This window comes from Myripristis murdjan, chromosome 6 (assembly GCF_902150065.1).
Source record: "Myripristis murdjan chromosome 6, fMyrMur1.1, whole genome shotgun sequence".
NCBI classification, from domain to species: Eukaryota; Metazoa; Chordata; class Actinopteri; order Holocentriformes; family Holocentridae; genus Myripristis; species Myripristis murdjan.
Window position 1 is genome coordinate 1504514 of NC_043985.1, and position 13088 is coordinate 1517601.

At 41.3% G+C, this 13088-nt stretch overlaps 1 protein-coding gene across 1 annotated transcript in view; it reads right to left on the reverse strand.

The window, feature by feature from the left end:
* Positions 1–13088, reverse strand: part of ntrk3a (neurotrophic tyrosine kinase, receptor, type 3a) — a 296155-nt gene that overhangs the window by 142101 nt on the left and 140966 nt on the right. The window contains exons 5-7 of the mRNA XM_030053332.1: positions 9219–9373; positions 5803–5945; positions 5543–5684 (exon numbers count right to left, since the gene is read on the reverse strand). Of these exons, the coding sequence (XP_029909192.1) occupies positions 5543–5684; positions 5803–5945; positions 9219–9373 (440 nt within the window). The remainder of the gene's footprint in view (positions 1–5542; positions 5685–5802; positions 5946–9218; positions 9374–13088) is intronic.

Genomic DNA, 13088 nt, shown 5'->3' on the forward strand with positions numbered 1-13088 from the left:
TGGCTGGATTCGCCATGCTAGGTGATGTTTCCCCCGCTGCTTGGCCAGGGAAAACATTGCTTGTGATATGGATGAGGTGCTGTGGCCAGACCGAAACAGAAGAGAGGATGCAGCATAGTTTTTTTTTGTTTTTTTTTTTTTTTACTGTAGCTGTATACAGTAAATTCTTCTGTTGTTTTGTATGTGGACAACTGTATGTGCAACTTTGTGTTGGTTGGGATGTACACTGTGTACATTATTTTTGTGGGAAAAATAAAATATATTTGTTACCGTGTATTTGTGTGTTCTGAGTATAAAAACAATATTCTAAAATATTTTTACAACACACTTATGTATGTACTGTCTGTAGTAAGTGTATGGAGAATGAATGGAATGGATGGATGAATGGAGAAGTGTTTTCCATTCATCACAGAGCACATCAGTGTTCAACTGGTTCTTATAAATGTCTATTCATATGATGGTTTGTGTGTGTCATTTGAAAACAAAATACCATTTTGAGAAGAAATAACATTGTTTTGAATGTAAAGTTTCATTTTGCAGGAGAATTGAGGGGTTTTGCCCGTTGTGTGTGTTTTTTGATTTGTGTATAGAGTTATGAGAGTATGAGGCATGCTTTCAGAAAATGTGTGAAAACAATCGAGAAAAACTGTAATCTCCAAACCCTGTAAGATATAGGCTACTGTATGCATAATGGTTGGCTGAGGGTTGCACTGGAAATACACAGTGCATCCATGGATGGCATCAAAAGGCATTTTTTACACTACATAGTTACAGCTACTTTTATAGCAGTAGTTTTCAAAGTGGCATCTAGCAGTCCTTGAGAGTCTTCCAGGTGGTCCTCAGCAAAATAAGGAATTGTTTCACAAGCATTTGAACACAAGAAATCTGATCCAGCATCACTTATCACTTATTAATTGCCAGCATCACTAAATATATCATTTGAATAATTAGAAATAGGTTATACAGTGGTGGAAAAAAGGTTTCGGACACCCTATTCATTGTGAAATATTGCATTAAGAATCACTCTTAGGTCTTCAAGTGCAATTTCTTTTAGTACAGTCACAGCCAAAATACTAAACAAATCCTAAAAAAGCCATTAAAAACTTAAAATTGATTGGTTCCATAAAAATACATAAGAAATTTGGAGTACTGGGTGATTTTGGTACCAGTGATGAAAGTCGTTCTTTTTATTAAAAGACACAATTTTTGTTGCCAAGGTTGGTGTCTATATAAAGCCAGCACATTTGAAAGTTCTTCAGACACAAAAATGGCTAAAACAAGGACCCTAACACGCCTGAAGGAAACACGCCTGAAGATAAAGATTCTCAGCCAGGAAGGGCACAGCTGCCACCAGATAGCCAGGAATTGCAGATGCAGTCCTTCAGCAGTTGGATCCACTCTGCAGAAATACAGATGAACCAACAGCTTGGAAGACAAACCAAGATCTGGGCGTCCAAGGGTTTCTCCAGCAAGAAATGACCGCATCCTGATCCGCATGTGCAGGCAAAACCGCCGAATGACATCACAGGAGCTTCAGCAGCAGTGGTCAAACCAAACTGGTGTCCAGTGTTCCACCCGCACTGTACGTGGCCGACTTTTAGATCATGGCTATCAAGAAGCCCCTGATCAATGAGAGACAGAGGTTAGCCTGGCGTCGTTGGGCCCAGGCACACAAGAACTGGACAGCCAGGAACTGGAAGAAGATTCTGTGGTCAGATGAGTCCAGTTTCCAGCTTTATCTTCCTCCTACTAATGTGAGGGTACGCAGAAGGCTAGGCAAAGCATTATCTCCAGCATGTACAGTACCTATTGTCAAGCATGGTGGAGGCAGTATCGTGGTTTGGGGATGCATGAGTGCTGTTGGTGTTGGGCATCTCACTGTCTGTGATGGCACATTGAACTCTGCCAAGTATTGTACCATTCTCGAAACCCACATGCTCCCATCTGCGCGTGCACTGTTCCGTCAAGGTAAAAACTGGATGTTTCAACAAGATAATGCCCCTTGCCACACATCCAAGGCCAGTAGAACTTGGCTGCAGGAGCACAGTATCCAGGTCTTAGAGTGGCCAGCTCAATCCCCGGACATGAGCCCCATTGAAAATCTGTGGTGGATTATCAAAAGGTCTGTTTCAAAGCGTAAACCAAAGAATTTAGAAGAATTAAAAGCAGTAATTCAAGAAGAATGGGACAAGATTACCCCCAACAGTGTGAAAGGCTCGTGGGGAACATGCCAACCAGGATTAGAGCTCTACTATGTGCCAATGGCAGGACTACTAAATATTAATTTGATGATGTGATGGTCTATTTATTTTTTGTTCAGTTTTGAACACATTCTCTGTTATTTGTTGACTTTGATACCGACAATGTTGAGAACTGACATATTGTCATATATTGACAAATTGTCAAGAATTTAGTTTTGTTAGTTTTTCTTGTAAACAATACACAAAAAATATAATTTGTATTTGTTTGTATCTGTCTAATGCAGCCACACCTTTTGAAACACAAAAAAGATTTTTCCACAAATATTTCATGATAATATTTTAAGGGTGTCCGAAAACTTTTTTCCACCACTGTAGTTTTTGTACATATTTTGCTTCAAATTTACATGTAATTTTTTTGCCAAATTTCTTGTATTTTTGTTTATTTTCTGGTAATCTTTTTGCATTTATTTATTATTTATACACATTTATACACACATTTTTCACATTCTATTAAACAGTGAATTCATACATAATTCACATTATTTTATATACTTTTTTAAAATTTTATTTGCTGTTTACATGTTTTGATATATTGCACTCTGTATATATTTCTAACAATTTATTCTTCTTCTCTATATGTTCTATTCCAATTGGAATTCCATAATTCATATCTTGATACTTTCCTTCAAGCACTTTGCTTAATGTTCTTGACACTCTGTTATCGTCATTTGCTGCCCATGGAGAACTAAATCACACGAAACTGACTATAACATATCTGACCTTTTCAAGATGAAAATCATTTTCCTGCAGCTTTTTCACTTCACAGAAGCCACCCTGGGAGCTAACACAGCCTTGCAAGCATATTCACAGATGTCATAGGTCAGTATATGACAGCAGCTTGAATTTCTGTCTCCCTGAGGCCTGTAACATTGTTCACACACTCAGGATTCTATTCAGTTCAATTCTATTAGTGCCATGTGAAAACAGAACCATTAAGTTTAATATGTTGGGACTTAAAGATGATCTATAACTGTAACTATTATACATATACACACACACACACACACACACACACACACACACACACACACACACACATATACAGTACAGGCCAAAAGTTTGGACACACCTTCTCATTCAATGTATTTTCTTTATTTTCATGACTATTTACATTGTAGATTCTCACTGAAGGAATCAAAACTATGAATGAACACATGTGGAGTTATGTACTTAACAAAAAAAGGTGAAATAACTGAAAACATGTTTTATATTCTAGTTTCTTCAAAATAGCCACCCTTTGCTCTGATTACTGCTTTGCACACTCTTGGCATTCTCTCCATGAGCTTCAAGAGGTAGTCACCTGAAATGGTTTTCACTTCACAGGTGTGCCTTATCAGGGTTAATTAGTGGAATTTCTTGCTTTATCAATGGGGTTGGGACCATCAGTTGTGTTGTGCAGAAGTCAGGTCACTACACAGCCGACAGCCCTATTGGACAACTGTTAAAATTCATATTATGGCAAGAACCAATCAGTGAAGGTCAAATGAAGGTCAGTCAGTCCGGAAAATTACAAAAACTTTAAATGTGTCCCCAAGTGGAGTCGCAAAAACCATCAAGCGCTACAACGAAACTGGCACACATGAGGACCGACCCAGGAAAGGAAGACCAAGAGTCACCTCTGCTTCTGAGGACAAGTTCATCCGAGTCACCAGCCTCAGAAATCGCAAGTTAACAGCAGCTCAGATCAGAGACCAGATAAATGCCACACAGAGTTCTAGTGGCAGACACATCTCTACATCAACTGTTAAGAGGAGACTGTGCCAATCAGGCCTTCATGGTCAAATAGCTGCTAGGAAACCACTGCTAAGGAGAGGCAACAAGCAGAAGAGATTTGTTTGGGCCAAGAAACACAAGGAATGGACATTAGACCAGTGGAAATCTGTGCTTTGGTCTGATGAGTCCAAATTTGAGATCTTTGGTTCCAACCGCCGTGTCTTTGTGAGACGCAGAAAAGGTGAACGGATGGATTCCACATGCCTGGTTCCCACTGTGAAGCATGGAGGAGGAGGTGTGATGGTGTGGGGGTGTTTTGCTGGTGACATTGTTGGGGATTTATTCAAAACTGAAGGCACACTGAACCAGCATGGCTACCACAGCATCCTGCAGCGACATGCCATCCCATCCGGTTTGCGTTTAGTTGGACCATCATTTATTTTTCAACAGGACAATGACCCCAAACACACCTCCAGGCTGTGTAAGGGCTATTTGACCAAGAGGGAGAGTGATGGAGTGCTGCGGCAGATGACCTGGCCTCCACAGTCACCGGACCTGAACCCAATCCAGATGGTCTGGGGTGAGCTGGACCGCAGACTGAAGGCAAAGGGGCCAACAAGTGCTAAACACCTCTGGGAACTCCTTCAAGACTGTTGGAAAACCATTTCAGGTGACTACCTCTTGAAGCTCATGGAGAGAATGCCAAGAGTGTGCAAAGCAGTAATCAGAGCAAAGGGTGGCTATTTTGAAGAAACTAGAATATAAAACATGTTTTCAGTTATTTCACCTTTTTTTGTTAAGTACATAACTCCACATGTGTTCATTCATAGTTTTGATTCCTTCAGTTAGAATCTACAATGTAAATAGTCATGAAAATAAAGAAAACGCATTGAATGAGAGGGTGTGTCCAAACTTTTGGCCTGTACTGTATATATATATATATAAGAATTATTGCCAAAGAGGGCACTTGCAGAGTCAGAGAGCACAAGAACAGGGGTCCTGAGATATGTATTTGCACATGCCTGGAAATCCCTGCTCTTTAGTATAGCTGATCTACATGAGTCAGTCTCCTTTGCTTTCATTAGACTTAACTGCACATTTAACGGACAAAGCAGACATTTCCTTTATGATGTGCTGTAGATGTGATACTATTATTGCCTTTTTAATCACCATTTGAGAGTACAATTTATGAGGCATTGCATATGAAACACGCACACCCAAGCATCTTTTGTAGGTGATATGAATACAATCTCTCTCTCTCTCGTGCTCGCTCTCTCCCTCTCTCTGTCTCTCTCTCTCTCACACACACACACACACACAGACACACACATACACTCGTACTCACTCAGCTCTGCAGGTCAGATGCATAGGAGCCATAATGATGATGGATGGGCCTGTTTAACGCCATGAAAACACTAATAAGTACTTCCCTACACTGGCCATTAAATGGAGAATGTAACAGTAAGGCAGTAGACGGGCTCACTCTTTCTGTGTGTATGTATTTTAGTGTGTGTGTGTGTGTGTGTGTGTGTGTGTGTGTGTGTGTGTGTGTGCGTGCGCATACTTACACTGAACAGTTAGCTGGACAGAGGCATTGCTCATGCCCACTACATTCTCAGCAATGCAGGTCAGCAAGAAATTGTTGTCATCTCGACTCACATTAAACAGCGTCATGTTGATGGAGTGAATGGTGGTGTTGTAGACCATGGCCTGGATAAAGTGGACAAAAAATATCTATGGGTCCAATTACTGCATATGTATGTATTATTCAGTATTTACTATATTGCTGTGTGTAGGTTGTGTTTGTGTGTATTTGTCACCCGCCTACCTGGTGTGTGTTGATGGAGTGCATGCCTTTGACAGTCCAGTCGACATCTGGTAATGGGGATCCAGAGCCATTACAGCTCACTGTGACACGATCGCCCTCGATAACTGTGAGGTTGCTGTGGCTAACACTGATATCTGGCAGGTCTGAGAGAGAGAGAGAGAGAGAGAGAGAGAGAGAGAGAGAGAGAGAGAGAGAGAGAGAGAGAGAGAGAGAGAGAGAATAATTAAATTATTTGAGACAAACTCTGACTCATAGTGTTCCTCATCTTACAACTAGGAAGATGGCACCTAGTAGAGCGCATTCCCCCACTAATGCTATGCCATTCTCAAGATCTGCCTGCCAAGATCTGATTAAACTTTTGATTATTCTTACTTTTCATGTTTTTAATTGAAGGTCATGTTTTCTGTTTAATAAATTCAAACATTAAACATTAAACATCAAACGTGTGTGTGTGGTTGCTTTAGGAGGTATTTCTGTTGCTGGAGTTCTGCACCTTTTTGTGATAGGCCACATCCACCATCACACTCCCTTTTGGCCAATCGGCATGAAAGGATAATTAGCTATTCCTTGCCCCATGACCAACCTGTGCACAAAATCTTGCAGTGCTATGTGAATCCATCCAGAAGTTATGCAGCTTTTCATGAAAGCCCACACCCACTGTCACGCTCATGTCCCATTTTGGCCTGTCAGTGTAATCCATTCTTTTTTGCTCCATGACCAAGCTTTACACAACATTTTGGCATGTTGTGTGAATCCATTGAGAAGTTATGCCTTTTAGTAATCATTGACATCCACCACCATGGCCACTTTTGACCAATTGAAAGGGGGCATGGAGGATACAGAGGTTGATCCTTTGCAGAAGCCTTTCCGATTTTTTTTTTTTAATGCCTGAATGATGTGGGCTGTAAATTCCTACCTACTTTATCAGGCATTTGGAATTACAGCAAGATCATTTAATAAATGTTAGTGCAGGCGTTCATTTTTTAATTTTCTCCTGATACAGAAGTCATATTTATTTATATCATTTAGGGCTGATATTTGATTTTTTGTTTGTTTGTGTGTTTGTTTGTTTTTTACACTGATGAAAGGTGTTATTCTTTTTACATGCCTATAAACATCAAAGATGACCAGAACCAGCACTGTCCCAGTCCAACACCCTGTGTTTTAATTCTAACACCATCCCAACCAGTCAGTTGTTCTATAGTAAAAAAAAAAAAAAATGCTGTATGAATCTGCTGAGTGAAGCTGAGCTGTCCGAGCTGTCAGAGCAAATGCAAACTGAGCTGCAGATACAGTCATGGTCAGTCATAATTTTGTCCAGTCCATTTTTTGAGTTTTGTGTAAAATGATGTTATATTTGGCTTTTTTCTTCTGTTTTTTGTGTTGTTCCAGTGCACATAAAGGAAATATGTGTATACCAAAAACATTTGTAATTGCAACAATTTCTTGGAGAAATGGTGTATTTTCTGGAAAAATTCCAGGGGTGCCAGTACTTTTGTCCATGACTGTATAACTGTTTAGTGAATAAAAACACAAGCTGACTACCTCACGCTTGTTTTGACTTTTTTAAAAATTATTATTATTTTATTTTTTAGCTCATCTGTAATTTCTGACACACATCACAGCCAAAATTTTGGAAGAGCCCCCTCCAGCTTGCACATTCAAACGTTCAAGTTCAACTTCAAGTTCATTTATCCACCACAGCAAAGAACCTGACCCTCTCAAATCCACAGGAATAATTAAATAATCTGAGCCTAAAACTTTATTTTGTACTTGACAAAAAATATAATATGATTGGGGAAAAAAATATAAGAAGCCTTGTGCATCAAGAATGGATGAGCTGATGTCTTGGAAAGGATGAAGATCAGGAACGACCACACCATCTTTGCCGTGGGGGGCGAGAAGATCCCACTGCTTGCCGACCAGTCCATCAAAAGCCTTGGGAGGCCTTACTCAGCAGAGCTATCTGACACACTTGCAGGGAAGGGCGTGATGAAGCAGTTGACTGACAGGCTCACAAGGATCAATCGATGCCAGCTTCCGGGAAAGCTCAAGGTCTGGTGTTATAACACCACGCTGTACCAGAGGATAATGTGGCCACTCAAACTGTGTGAGATCCCACTATCCACAGTAAGCAAGATGAATGGGAAAGCCAACTCGTTTATCAGGAAGTGGCTGTGCCTACCCCGATGTCTCTGTGAAACTGGTCTCTTCAGAAGGAACATCCTGCAGCTGCTCCTCCAGTCAATCACCATGGGCTACAAGAAGGAGAAGACCAGGCTTGTGATTGTGAGTCCACAGACCAAACGGTGAGAAGTGCCTCCCAGGGCTGCTACAGATGGAGGCATGACCAGGTCCTGAGCAAGCTTGCTGAAGTCCTGGAACAGCCTAGGCTGGACATGAGCAGGGAGCGTCATCCACCAGTAGAGCTGTACACCCAGTTCATCAGAGAGGGGGAGGGTAAGACGAGGACCAGTCAAAGAGTTCCACCGAGGACATCGCTTACCTCCCAGGAGTACAACATGAGAGTGGATCTCGGTAGGAAGCTCCAGTTCCCCAGTGAGATCACCAGCACAAGCCTTCGCCCAGACATTGTGATGTGGTCTAACAGCAGCAAGACTGTGCTCATGATCGAGCTAACCGTTCCATGGGAGGCAGCGGTTGAAGCAGCATGGGAAAGGAAGAAGCTGAAGTACTCCAATCTCACTGCTGAGTGCAGAGAAGAGGGCTGGAGAACCAACATCTACCCAGTGGAAGTGGGGTGCAGCGGCTCTGTGGGAACATCAGCTGTTCGCCTCATGGGGGACATGGGAGTGACCAAGGCAAAACAGCGGAAGGCTCTCAAAGAGCTAGCCGAGGAAGCAGAGAGAAGCAGCTTCTGGCTCTGGTTGAAGATGAGGGACTAGTGTTGGGGCCACACCTAGCGCAATGGCTGGCTGCAGGGGGGCGGGGCAGTGACAGAGATGTCCCTGTCACTGCCCCGCCACCAGGAGACGTTCTGAGGTTAAAGGGGTGAAACGTTGGTGATTGGTGGTACCCAGCTGATGACCCTGCAGCTTGCCTTTGTGTGGGCACTGGAGGAGGTGTGTCAGGCTGCAATGCCACAGCAGGCTAACACCTACCTGTTTACTGAATGATAAAAGAAGAGGGTATCTTGGAAACAAATTATTATCCAAATGCGTTAAAATGTGAAATTTCAAGAACTGGCATTTTATTTGTTTGTTTGTTTGTTTGTTTTATGGCATCATAGCAGTTTTACAGGATTCACTGCATGTGTACAATTCACTGGAAGACAGAAGAAACCATATGCACTGGTGAGCAGTGCCCATTCATAAATAGTGGCAATTTAGTGCACCTTCTCCACTCTAAATAAATCCAGGGTGTGTATACTGTATGTCCACACTGTAAAAACATACCACAACTGGTGATGTTCATATCCTGTAGAGGTATCTTCTGGAAGCCATCATCACAGTATAGTTGTTGGCTGCTTAGCCCCGCCTCTCCTCTCTGTTGCCATAGCTGCAGCCAACGGATTTCACAGCCGCACTCAAACACAACTTCTTCTAGATGACTGGGGAAAAAAAAGACAAAGTACAGGAACAGAGAAAACAAAAGGAAGGAAAATAAATAAGGAAATAAATGGAAGGAAATAAAAAAAATATTAAAATGATTAATTACAAGAAGTCATTTCTTTATTGGGGCATGTTTTGCAATTTTATTGTTATTGTTTTTTTTTATTTAATTTTACATATATTTTCTAAAAAATGATAATTTTATGCTAATGTTTTTTTTTATTATTATTAAATATCGCCTTATTTTCTGATGAAGTTTCAGACATGAATCTGAATTCATCTACAAAATGTGGCAACAGAAGAGACTGCTGTAGATGAGTGATTTGGTTTTCTGTTGCAAGTCCTGACCCTTAATTCATTCATTCATCCTTCTTCTTGTTATCATTATCATTATTATTATTATTATTATTATTATTATTATTATCCTCAATTGCGTAGGGCAGGAGGTTTATGATACATTTTCAATGGGACAGATCTAGGTAAAGGAAAATTTTATCACTGTAGACACACCCAAAGCAGACACACAAACAGTCACACACACTCATACTGTACATTCATACACACACAAGCACAGATCAAGTATCTACAAGCAGAATGTGATGAATTCTATGAATCCAGGGTATGTGAGTGTGTGTGTGCCCGTGCGCGTAGGTTCAGAACACCAAATGTTCATTATTATTGCCCCTTCCCTTCAGTATACATGTCCCCACACACGCAAAGTCCTTGAAATCAATAGGTGCATTATTACAGCCAGCCCCCGTTTTTGATAAATAGTTCAAACTGAATTTGTCTGCAGAAAAAAAGAGAGAAAAACATGCCTAAGGACTGCACGAGTTGCACTGAATCAAAATGAGGGTGAGATAGAGCAAAGTAACATTAGTATCCTCAGATTTAACGATGGAGATTGCCAGATGGAAAACTGTTTCCACATAAAATATTTAGCATTTTCACAGACAATATATGACACGAGGGAGAGGAGGGGAGAGATAAAATGCTGCAATTGTGGTCAATTTCCTTCTGAGAGCACCTCAGGAAACCTTGCACCATCTAGGAACACACACGTACACCTCACACACACTATTCACACTTTATACACACACACACACAGAGACACACACACACATGCACTCACACTTCACAGTTCACACCCGCAGGTTCTGTGACTGTGAGGTTAGTGGTGAAGGAATGGAGCTAAGCCAAAGATAAAAGCTAAAACACAGCCTTCTGTAGTTTATGCTACACTAAAAAATGATGACACAAACACTGACAAACTCTAGCAATGTGTTACATAGAGACATGTTGGATAGCCCAAATGTAGGAGATGACAGGCAAACAGGCTTGAAGTGAAGAATCTTCTTTATTAACAGTGAGCAGAAAACACCAGGCTTGAACTGAACACTAGAAACAAGAATAAAGGAAAACTGAACGTGAGGAATAGATGAGAAAAACAGGCTGCCAAACACAATGAACCGACAAAGACGTACACTCAGAGCAGAGATGAAAACTGGAAATGTCTGGAGAAGAGAAGGGACGCAGGACTGCAGGGAACACAGGACCAGTTGAAACAACACAATGAGGACAGGCAACAGGTTCAGGGCGAATGAAACAATGCAGGGCAGGTGTGGGGATGGACAAGCTTACAACACTATGGAAGAACAATAGGGACAAAATGAGCACAGAAGACTAAGATACAAAAACCAGTTGGGAAACAGAAACCAGTCCAAAACATGACCAAAAAACATGAATCAAAACAAAACACAAGAGTCCATAAGGTAACACAAAAATCCAAAAACCAAAGAACCATAACACTATGCACCCTGAAGGACAATAAATCATAGGCAGATAGATATAGTGCCAGAACAGAGGTTTCACTTCAATCACTGCGGGGGGTGGAGGGGTACCATATGCATAGACGGATTAACACAAACCCAGACCCTGGGCACGAACGCCGAGGGCCCTGTATAACTAATTTCACATACTCAACTCAACCCACAATAATATGTTATTATATTATATATTATTATTGTTATCAATTATATTACCGTTGTATTGTAGGAATGAGAGAAAGCTAGCAGACAAGCTAGTTCAGAGGAGCGTGGTTTACTTCTTGAAAGTCAGATACAAGTGCCCAGTATATTCACAATGCATGGTTTACTTAGGGTGGCACTGCCACCTACTGGCATGACATGCAGGCACACGTATCTACCTCAGTTATGTATTAATTATGCTATGTAGCAAAAGCATTAAGGATCTGCTCATCACACCCTGGGATTAATGCACAAAAAAGCATTTATTCATGTCTTGCATGGGGCATGGAGGGCTAGCGATAGCTGCTGAAGTGCCTTCCCCGTCGCCATCATCAAGAGGCCGACAGTCCCCTGACACTTTTTTTTTTTTTATTATTATTATTATTTAAATAGCTGACCAGCCCATACAACCAGTAGATCAGCGGCCCGATTGACACTGGGCTGGCCCAATCACATTGCTAAACAACCCCTTTTGCGTAGTTTGGTCCCACCTGCATAATGATTTCAGCAAATAAAGTCATTGCAAGAGTCACTGACACGAGGCTGGCCCAATCATATCACGAGCCTTTGGCTTGGTTTTTTTAGAGAAGAATGTGTCGATGGCAGGTATCTGTGCTACCAAAGCAGCATTTTTGGCTTCTTTTTCTTCTCTCGTCTTTCGTTTTGCGTACCTGTGTCGTGGCTTCTCCATGTTGTCAAACGCATGTCTAACGTTAACGACGTAAATTGTCTATCCAGGTCAAATGACGTGATTGATATGCGACCTTGGCTTGACTGAGAAATATTTTTGCTAAAACATTATTTTGTACAAAAAAAAAAAAAAAAAAAAAGACGTAAATTATGAGGGACTGGTGTTTAATAGCGGCCCACATTTATTTTCATGATTTAATAAAATAATAAAAAATACACTCTTGGCCAAGAACAGCCAAGGACCCTGATTGGCTGCCAGGACCCTGGGCACGTGCCCAATGTGCCCGTGTAGGGTTCCGTCATAGACCATATGCAACCCAGCCCTGCCTTGGACCACCATTTAAAAAAAAACAACCTTTTCTTGGAGTTTAGACAAATCATGTCTGACTGTAACAAATAAATGCAAATTGCAGCAGGAAAACAATGCATGTTTGTATTTGCTTGATATGACATTTAAAAAACCCACATGTGCATGCATTTACACACACAAACTCATTAACACTTGACATCCTTTTCAAATTTCAGCCTTATAGGTAGAAAGCTGTGGTTGCTATAGAGGGGCACAGCTTTGTGGACCAATGAATGGATAGATAGGATAGATGAGATGGTGGAGCTAACCCACACCACTAAAGAACCTCTGCTGAGTCCAGTGATGCCTCCCACAAGTCTACAACAAGTCTACAACAACAGTTCACAACTTATGGAAAGGGCCATGGCTAAAGTGTAGGAGGCAGGGCAAATCGTCACCAATGAAAAATGAACTCTGAATTGCTGACTCCCACAAGTGTCTAAAACAAACGGTTAATGAGTTGTGAAAGGGGCGTGGCTAAAGTACAGAGGGTGGGGCTAACTCATCCGATTTCAATGGCAACTGTCTGCTGAGGCCTATGATGCCTTCCACAAGTGTCTACAAGAAACAGTTCATGAGGTCTAAAAGACGGTGTGGCTAAGTATCGTGGGTGGGGCTAACCACACCAAGGAAAAAGAGACTCACTGC